The 10075-nt window shown below is 33.9% G+C and overlaps 2 protein-coding genes and 1 non-coding gene across 3 annotated transcripts; 1 reads left to right on the top strand and 2 right to left on the bottom strand.

The window, feature by feature from the left end:
- The first annotated feature begins 646 nt into the window (after positions 1-646).
- Positions 647-6481, top strand: LOC113853086. The gene is made up of 5 exons (XM_027483538.1): positions 647-802; positions 1181-1234; positions 3129-3232; positions 5481-5519; positions 6281-6481. The coding sequence occupies exons 1-5, from the start codon at positions 727-729 to the stop codon at positions 6413-6415; spliced, it is 408 nt and encodes a 135-aa protein (XP_027339339.1). The 5' UTR covers positions 647-726; the 3' UTR covers positions 6416-6481.
- A 764-nt stretch (positions 6482-7245) lies between these two features.
- On the bottom strand, positions 7246-7318 carry TRNAV-UAC. The gene has a single exon. It is a non-coding gene; the product is annotated as a tRNA-Val (tRNA).
- An 828-nt stretch (positions 7319-8146) lies between these two features.
- LOC113852898 (sphingolipid delta(4)-desaturase DES1-like) lies at positions 8147-9738 on the bottom strand. The gene is made up of 2 exons (XM_027483294.1): positions 9417-9738; positions 8147-8997 (listed from the first exon to the last, which is right to left on the bottom strand). The coding sequence occupies exons 1-2, from the start codon at positions 9570-9572 to the stop codon at positions 8179-8181; spliced, it is 975 nt and encodes a 324-aa protein (XP_027339095.1). The 5' UTR covers positions 9573-9738; the 3' UTR covers positions 8147-8178.
- Positions 9739-10075: the final 337 nt, after the last annotated feature.

Raw genomic sequence — 10075 nt, 5'->3', positions numbered from 1 at the left:
ATCATTACCAAATATTCAAGTAAAGTATAGAAAAAACACTGTAACGAATACAACTTAGTCATATTTAGGAATCTTTTACTGTTAAGTAATAATTTATAATAAATTTAGAAAAATATTTTTTTAAAATTTATTATATTTAATTATAGAATTCATTAATTATATTTTATAGTTATATATTTTTTCTAAATATTGTTATACTATATTAGGATTACTAATAAAAGAAGTCCCAAATCACTACAGTAGTACATATTAACTGCGTTTATGTATTCAAGTTAAGAATGTTAACTTTTAACATAATGTTTTTTTATTATATCGTATAAGTGTAATAGTTTTACACAGTGTTGTTGATCGAGAATGTTAAGTTTAAAAAAATAAAAATAAAAATACAATATTTATTAATTTTAAAAATAAATTATTTCTTAAATCCTAAAATAAGAAACAATTTAATTAGATGTATGTAATGTTATTTAAAATACATCCATACATAGAGTGCATTAAAAAAAATCCAAAAATACTATTTGAAGGGTAAACTTTAATTTAACACAATAACCCATTTAGGAAGTACTAATTTAACACAATCTGATTCGCCATAAATACAGTGCACTAGAAAAATAAAAGGTTATTCATTCAAAATGGAAACAGGGAACTCCGTTGACCATTGACCATTAGCGTCGTCATTTTTTGGTTTTGGTTTGGAGAATCAGATTTGGGCGAGAAAGGAAGAGGATGATGCCGCAACAGTGGGCGTCTCCCTGTGGAAATCAATGCACAAATAAATACGCTGCTCTTACAAAAATCCCTTGTAAATCCCTTTTTTCTTTTTTATATTTTAATTTAGTTCTGTTGTTACATTATTTTGCATTTATCTTAATCATTTATTTTTTGGGCTCAATTATGGAACCCTGTGGTTACTCACGAACATTGAGGTAACTCACATACACGGTGCATTATATAGTATATACATAATTATGGTTTACGTAGGAACAAGACGCATTCATGTAATGTAATGAATTTAGGGCATTCCTGTTCATGCTTGCTTTCAGTATAAGTAGACACTTTTATCGGTTTTTCGATTTATTCTGGTCTTAGGTCATTTTGGGTTTGACTCAAAATTCGTTGTTTGTGTTTTGTTTTATTATTATCACTCTCATAATATAACATACTACTGGTGTTGTTGTAGGGCGAGTGTTCTGCAAAAAAGGGTGCAACTCAGATGGGGATACCTGGGAGGAATGTGAGATCATTTTGCTGCTTTTATCATTTTTCCTTATCAATGGCTATGCAGATAAATTTGTTTGTTATGGACTTCAATTCTAGCTTCTTGGGTTTCTGAATCAATAATGGCATAATAGTTAGTGATAGAACTGTTGTTTTTTCCTGTCCAAAATAAATTGTTATTATCTTTGGTCTTCGAAAGTGTTAACTTTCTAATTTCGTAATAAATTGTCAACTTCTATTCAGTTTCACCCCTCAAAGAACTAATTTATATGGATGATATCATTCAAGGACCAAAGCAACAAAAATTGCCACTATTGGGACCAAATCGCATATTAACTCTTAAAAAGCATTGTGAAATTTGTTTTCATTTAACAATCCTAGAGGAGCATAATAATATCTTGGGTGCAAGGTAGTTAAAATCCTGATTTGAATGGTAAAATCTGAAGATTTTATGATTTTGGATGCCTTATCAATTTAAATCGTTGGTAAAATCATGGCTGCATAAAATCGTTGTAAAATGCCGAATTAAATCGTAAAATCCCTCAATGGGATTTTACAATTTCACCTTGACTCTGAAAATTTCTCAAAAAGTCTGATTTGTTGAATCCTAATGCAGTTGATGCTTCTTTCATATCTCTTTTTATTGAACCCAATTTGCCTCTAGCAATGTTGAACCCTAACGCTGTTGTCAATTCAACAGTCCTCCTAGTGTGTGCAGCCTGGACTACAGCTAAACCCAGCAGTGTGTGACTGCTGCATTTGAGTCCGGTGCTGCTGTTTTTGCATCTTTTCTGTCTGGTCTATTTTTTACTCATGCCGATGCATGATGTTCTTATAGAATATGGATTATGATTTGTGAGTGCTACTTTATTTAAGTGCTTTTACTAATTTAAAAGTTTTTCTCCCCTAATTTATGCTATTTTATATGCATAATATGAATTTGTAAGCATATATATGAATTTTGTAAAATCTTATGATTCAATTTACGATTCTACGATTTACGATTTTCACTCCCCTTTACTATTTAAAGTAAAATCCGGATTTTAACTACCTTGCTTGGGTGGAAGGTTATTATTTGAGAAGAGATATATTACCTTATCTTAGTCATTCACTGTAACTAATACTAATTAATAGGACAAATATCAGAGCATGTTGCTGATGTATCTATGTCAGATAATTGTCTGCACTAGTACAGCAACCTTCTAGCCATATGTGTGCTTCCTAGGTGTGTTGGGAGAGCAGCTGAACTGCTGACTAGTGATGGTATAGTTCAATTTGAAGTATCCAGTATGCCAACTTGAGTTGGTTGACTTAAGTTTGTTAATTTCATTTGCTATTATTTTTTTTCACAACAATCTACACATGTTTTACCTCATTTATGCTTTGAAATTTATGTGTTTTTATCTTTTATGCAATTTTATCACATTTTATTATATAAAATTCTTATCCCTTATAAAGAGAAGCCCTAGCACAACGGTTAGAGTTGCTGCTGTGTGACTAGAGGTCACAAGTTTGATTCATGAAATCAGCCTCTTACAATACAAATTAAGGCTTCCTACATGGACCATAATAGATCCGTCACTTCCCTGCACCATGTCATGGTGGGAGGGTTTTAGAGTTTTTAGTATATACATACCTGTAGGTAGAGCTATGAAAATTGTTGCAGCTGTATCAATATTACAGAGGGCTCCACACATCGAACTAAGACACAGATTGAACACAATTGCAATACAGGAATAGGAGCTTAGTTTATATTCCTTTTTTGTTGTCATAGGTCTTAGCACCTTTTGGATAACCTGACTATGCACGAAACCTTCATATGAGAGCTGAAATGATGATTATAAAAGTAGCTATTTCAAGTTGACAGAATTCCATTCTGATGTATGAATGATAGATTATTGCTCAACCAGGTTTGGAAGAATGCAATCAAATATGTTACAAGGACCCTGTACTAAAGGACCAGCAATGGAGTGCTTATATTGATCGTTCCCCAGGTGCTGCCAGTTATTCAGAGGTATTTCTATTCTCCTATGCCTCTTTTACTTCCCAAGCTGTCAATTTAGTATTTTGCAACATGCAACATAATTTATTGCTGCTTTGGTTTCTTCTAATAGAGTTTTCCTTTAATGATTTCTCCTTGCACAAAAATTTTAAGGGTAAATTTCAATTTACTATCTTAAAGTTTTGTCAAAATTAAAATTTGTGTATCAACTTTAAAAAATTGCAAATTTACATCTATCAAGTTTCCAAAGCATGGATTACATTCCCTTGATTAGTATTTTTTTCACCTAAATTGCATTGAACTCACCAAAAATCCAAGATGCATTGAGATTTGTCTTCTTAAAATACTAGTAGCATTAGGAGAGACTGTTTTGTGTAAACTGTTGACAAAATAATGATCCAAGACAACGTCAATTTTAGTTGTATTTAGTGGAAAACAGAACACTGAAATATGCTATGCACTTGATTGGTGAGTTTTTGGCGAAGAAAATTAAACAAGGCAAATGGCCTCTTCATATTAGTTGCTTAGTTTCAAGATTTAATGCATACTAAATTTAGTTTGCTTTCTATTAGAATGTATAATGAGTGAATTAGGACAGCTATTAGTCATCAGTTAGTTGGACTAGTTAGTTAGTGTTAGGATCCAATTGTAAGGTATGAAACTTGAGTTCCACAGTGGAAGTATGGAATTATAAGGCCTTGGGCTCTCCCTACAATAGCCAACTTATTATGATGTGGTTCTTCCAAGGTTCTTATCAATTGGTATTAGAGCCTTCTACTACGTCTCCTAGTTGCAAACGAGTGGTGCAGGTGGTTACACTGGCATTGCACTGTTTGCCCAAGAGTAGTCAAAGGGGTTAGTGCACAGCCAACCTGTGTGCATGCTAGGGCTGCATAGCATGGTGGAATGGTAGGATTCCATTGCAAGGTATGAGACTTGATGTCTCACATTGGAAGCATGAGATTCTAATGTGGGGTCTACAGGGCCTTGGGCTCTCCAACTACAATAGCTAGCTTTTGTGATGTGGTTCTCCCAATGTTCTTATAAGTTAGTTAGTTTGAAGAAATTAGCTATATCTCAATCAAATTGGAGGAGGACATTGGGTGAAGTTGATAAGTTGTGCAAGTGAAAGGAGAGATCTTTTTTAAAGGGGAAACCCTCGGGGAAATTTTATTCTCTATTTCTGTTCTGTTCTTCAATAGAGTTCTGTTTCTCTCATTATTGTTTTTCAGTTTCCTTTTTTTTTTTGTGGTGATTTCATGTGTGTTATACCCCCATGTATTACAGTTTTCCCTTGTTTTCTTACCAAATCCTTCTGACTTACTGCTAAGTATAAATCCTTGAGTGCAAAAGATAAACATATAGCATTCTGTAATGTCTTGTACCAATGCTACATTCTTTGATTCTTGGTGTTCATTGTACATTTTTTATGATTGAAACTTGACCACTATTTTAATTGAAAGTTTACTTTGGGTTTGAATGGAGCTACGCAGACATGTTATTGTCATTTTGGTCTGTGCTTGCCAGATAATGTGCCACAATTGATTATACTGCTTGATTTATTTTAATATATTCAATTAACTAGTTGTTTGGCCAGCATCAGAATCATTGAACTAGTCTGCTGTCTGGATTGAGATTTTCATCTCTTAAAGCTAGACAGATTTGGGAGGCGTCAACATTTTTTTAAGAAAAATCTGCATTGTTTGTCCAGAGTTTTCCCCCCAAAACTCAGTCCCTCTGATACTGTGCCTGTTCTAACAATATTCTAATGATATCTTTTGACATCGGTTAGGGAATGAGAATTTACAATGTAACAGGACGGCATTTTGGCTTATGGATGAGTGAGAAAATGTAATTTAGGCAGACAATGCAAGTGTTGTGGTGTAAGGAAGTCAATGAAGGTTTATTTTCAAATTAATTTGGTCATAGGACGGAGGGCAAAGGAGATACGATTCATTAATGATTGTTTCATGTCAGTTTTTTGATTGGTAATAAATTAGTATTTTCAGTCAAAACTTTTTTTTTATGAAAGTTGAAAATATTCGAGCTTTGTTTTTTTTGCATATCTCTTCTTTGAAATCCTAATATCCATATGTAGGGAAGTGGAATTCACATCACACAAGGGAAATTCAGCACTATTAGTAAATGGATATGCTTGATGGCAATCATTTGCAACATACTCTTAGCTTTTAGTGGCTTAAGATTGATTGTGGAATAGTCTTATTTTCAAATTAATGATTGTTAATCCCTTCTGGTGCAGGAATGTTTCCATGCTTGTGTATCTGGTTGCGGTTATAAGGTCAGTTTGATTTCAGAAACCTAAATTTTGGTTTAATTGTTATACATACTCCTACCTCCACCCTCTTTTGAAAAAAAAAAAAATGAAGATAAAGAAAAGGATTCTTTTGGCTTGATAATCTTTTCAGTGATCGCACAAGACTTATCCCTTCATGGGAGCTTTTTAGAATTCCTGTGCCTACTTTCATCCTCTTGTATGGTGATTTTCAAAAGCCTTTTATAGTAACTTTCATCCATATCCTGTTTTGTGCTCTAGCCTGAGAGCACATGGTCCTTTGCATGGCTAACAGGAATTTCCATTACCCAAATCAGCTTGATGGCCTTCAATCGGTTATGTGCTTTCAATCTGAAAAATTGAGTCTAGAAATAAACCCTACAATTTTTTTCCGATCACATCTGAAGGTTATCCACTTGCAATTACATTACATGAACTTACAACTCTTCTGTGAAGCAATGGTTTCAGCATGGGTTTAAGTCTTGGGGAAATTATTAGTTAAAAAATTGTTTTGTTCCTTTATTCACTGTATATTGCACATATAAATCCATAGAAAACTGAATGCATTATCTTTGCTAAATCAAATAATATTTTCCCATATATCAAGTTGCTACTGTTGAATGGCCGATTTATTTTAATTAATCATATAGCAAGTATACGACTTTACTTTAGATTGAAGATCAATAATTTACCAAGTCTACATCATTTTGAAGACCATATTCAAACTCTTGCATCTAATGACTAGCTGTATATCTTGTGTGTTGCAGTTTGATGTTAAACAAGATATAGCTGATAAAGTTTGCCCTAACAGACCATCAAAGCCTGCCCCTGTTCAGAAGCCAAGGCCTCAACCTGTAGAACCGATTGACATGCCAGAGGATATGCCTGGCACTTCTGCATAATGAAAACTGATAAACAACCTAATCTTACAAAAAAAAAAAAAAATACTGTACTTAACCATTCTTTTTTAGGCTACATTTTTGTAGGAATTTAATTTTGCGTACATCCTGCTTTGTATCAGCATGATGTATGGTCAAGAGTATGGCTACTAGCCTTTTTGCCTCGAGATTGTAGAACCTTAATGTTTTTGATAGCAGGGAATCTGGAAAATTGGTAGTTTGATACCTCAGGTTAACTGAGGTTTTCATGAGTTATTTAATAGAAAACTATTCATCTAGAGTTTTCAATTTCCTATCTGATGATGAAGTACAGGTAGTTTGAGATTGGTATATTTCCCATATGACAAAATAGATTTTGTGCTTGGCAACATAGAATTCTTTATAGTATAGATTTATCCCTTGGCATTGCATTACAGGTCAATCTCCTAGTGATGTTTCTTTCATTGCTTAAGTTACATGTTTTATGACACAATCGTTCTTCATAGTCGAGGCATAATGAATGCATTCTTGACCAACGCAATTTGAACTATCAAATGCACTTCTCATCACCATCCTTACTACGAAAAATCTTTATTATTTTTATTTATTAATCTAGCGTTGGTAATTGAACTTGAACTTTTCATTAATTTTCTGGAAACATGTTACTTTCACCATCCTACAGGCTTTTTGTTAATCTGGCTTGAACTCTGTTCATATAGTTTTGTTATTTGAATAATTGTAAATATTTATATATAACACGATGTATAATTGTTTTTCTCATTTGAATTTTTTTATATATATACACACATCTCAAAAATATCATTAAAATAATTATGAAAAACCTAACATTAAATTGTTGCTGCCCAGGATCGAACTGGGGACCTTTAGTGTGTAAGACTAACGTGATAACCACTACACCACAGCAACTTCCTACAATAGTCGGGACTATTATATTAAATTTACTGATTGGAAAAATTCGGTGAAACATTTATTTCATCAATCATCGCTTTGGGCAGAAAATTATGGAGCAAGAATCACTTTGGGTGGGTGTTTATGATGGTAGCAATGGCAACTGCAACAACACTAAGGTCTCTGGTTGCTTTGAGTTTGGTAGAGTAATGAACATGTCAAAATTTTGCTGATTTGCATCTACTGCTCAATAGAATTTCTCTTTTTCATATCACGAGTTAATAATTTGGTCTTGGATATTATCTTCAGTGGCCAATAATAACTTACCATAGGAGCAAACAGGAAAATTTAATCGCATGAAGGACTTCAATAAAACTTGGCTCACTGATCTCAAATTCAGGAAAGAATCACTTAGCTAAGTGCAATGACGTCCCCTAATGTGATTGGTTCAGATGTACCACCGCTCAAGTATATACTAAAACAATTTTTTTAATCTAAACCCTAAATTTTTATCAGTTAATACTATGCATGCATTGAATTGTATTGAGCTTACTATTTATTCACCTTGAACAATTTTTATTAAAAATTCTAGCATTTACCCAAACAATGTTAGAAAAATCATACTAAAATGATGATTATGATCCGTTTAGAAAAACTTACTATTTATTCACCTTGAACATTTTCTAGCATGTTTGTGTGTTTTAAAGAGAGAAAGTGAGAAAGAATGTGTGCATATGAATTGAAGGGGAAGACCCAATACCAATGAATAAAGAACTTCAATTACAGTACATTGTTTGTGTTACATATAAAACTGTCACAAGAGACATCACAAGGGAGAAAAAATGAGTGAATAAGAAGTGAATAGTGTTTGGAAGCACCTATTCAGTTTTACTGGGCTTTCTTTTCATTCGGCTAAAGGGTCCAACTGATCGATCCATAATGTACATGTAAATGACCTGGCTCCAAGATTTATAGGAATCTAAACCATCATAAAACTCTGGAGCAATCTCCTTCACAATGTGAAGCTTGTTTCCAGGAATTCTTGGAAAATCATGGTGTTCATTATGGTAACCCACATGCCAAGTGAGAAAATTCAGGGGTCCATAGTAAGAATATGTCTCTTGCGCAGGATTGAACACATAATGCTCTGAAATGAAGTGACCAGCCATTGGATGCATCCCACCACCAACAAATGTTGAAAGTATCAGATAGGCCAAGGTTTTCCAACCCCAAAAATAAACCATGGACACATCAAGTCCTATCTGAATCAAAAAGTTGATGAATTCCCAACAACCAGGAGGCTTTGGTTTGAGAAAGAGAGGTCTAAGGGCATAAAAGAAGAGCTGCAAGAAAACCCATATGGTTTTTGCAAGAACATTCGTCACAACACGAGCTTCGGTGAGGCTAGGGAGATCCATATCCATGCCATCTACACCTTGAAAGCGATGGTGCTCCAGGTGATACTTTTGAAAAGTCACAGACATTGGAACACCAATGGGAAGGTTAGCAAAAATTCCTAGCCATCGGTTGTAAACTGGAGTTGAGAAGGCCAGGTTGTGACTCAACTCATGGATAGCCAAGAAGAGATTGTGGTTCAGAAATGAACCAAAAAAATATGCTACTACCAATATCTTCAGCCAACCTGAATCATGGAGTAAAGCAGCAGTTCCCAGCTGAAGCAAAACCACTCCACTTATCTGCAACAAAACAAATTTCAAAGACTATCATCACACAAAACACCCAAGGAATAACAACAGATTTCAAATCCCGTATCCTAATCCAACATCATGTACATGCATTTCATTGAAGAAATACCACTTAATATTAAAACTATAAACTACACATAACCCTTCTCTCTCACCACCCCCCACCCCCCTCACAAAAAAAAAATAAAAATTGCAAGATTTGTGCAACTTGAATCTTCTCAAGAGATCTAAGTAGTATAAAATAAACCACTACATCATTGTAGATTTATCCTCACATGTGGCTCAGTTTCAAATACACACATTATGAAGAACACAAAAGGGGTGGCTACATGAAAAGCAAAATATGAAATTGACACGGCAAAACCCAGAAACACGGGTACCCAGAAAAGAGAATGAGTGAAAGATTGAACCTTGAAGAAAGCGGAGTGGTCGGGGCCAAAGAGTTGTTTGATTTGAGGGTATTTGGAGAGGATCTGACGACGTCGTGTTGCATGGGGTTCATCTGTGTAAGACCAGAAGAAATCTCTGGCCATCATCACCCCTTCTTGATTTTCTCCTCTGCCCATTTTTTAGATTTCCCTCACAACTCTTTTTTTTTTTTTTTAATTTGATTCCCTCACAACTCTTCGCCACATTCATCAAAAAATTTATTTTATTTATACAAAGAATGTGAATCGAAAATGACTAAGAATATAACTAATTACATCCTCACTCTCACTGGTCATACTTTGTTATTTGTTAACCCCGACATAACAGCCTGGTACTTCAGTGGACTACCCTTGGATGTAGCTAACTAAACTAAACCACGCAATATATTTATATTAATTAACATTTGTTAAATTATGTAATCAATAATCTTCTTTCTTGGGTTACATCCAATCTCTACTGTGTATTTTAGTTATCTTTTACCAATTTGGCGATTAAATTAGTTAACCTTGAAAACTTTTTCTTTTTTTAGATTTTACATAATTTTTATTTTAGTTAACTCAATTATTAACTCATTTTAGCTGAAGCCTATTTTTGAATCCTCAGAAATTGATTCTCATAGTAGCGCTGTATGTTGAAGTTA

Source organism: Abrus precatorius, unplaced genomic scaffold, assembly GCF_003935025.1.
Source record: "Abrus precatorius isolate BTA unplaced genomic scaffold, Abrus_2018 Scaffold10, whole genome shotgun sequence".
Taxonomy (NCBI): domain Eukaryota; kingdom Viridiplantae; phylum Streptophyta; class Magnoliopsida; order Fabales; family Fabaceae; genus Abrus; species Abrus precatorius.
This window is presented reverse-complemented; position numbering and strand designations above follow the sequence as displayed.

Coding starts and splice junctions, on each gene's coding strand:
- LOC113853086 (XM_027483538.1), top strand. CDS start 727: ATGATGCCGCAACAGTGGGCGTCTCCCTGTGGAAATCAATGCACAAAT. Junction 803..1,180: donor TGCTCTTACAAAAATCCCTT/GTAAATCCCTTT, acceptor GTGTTGTTGTAG/GGCGAGTGTTCTGCAAAAAA. Junction 1,235..3,128: donor TGGGGATACCTGGGAGGAAT/GTGAGATCATTT, acceptor TTGCTCAACCAG/GTTTGGAAGAATGCAATCAA.
- LOC113852898 (XM_027483294.1), bottom strand. CDS start 9,572: ATGGGCAGAGGAGAAAATCAAGAAGGGGTGATGATGGCCAGAGATTTC. Junction 8,998..9,416: donor ACCACTCCGCTTTCTTCAAG/GTTCAATCTTTC, acceptor GTTTTGTTGCAG/ATAAGTGGAGTGGTTTTGCT.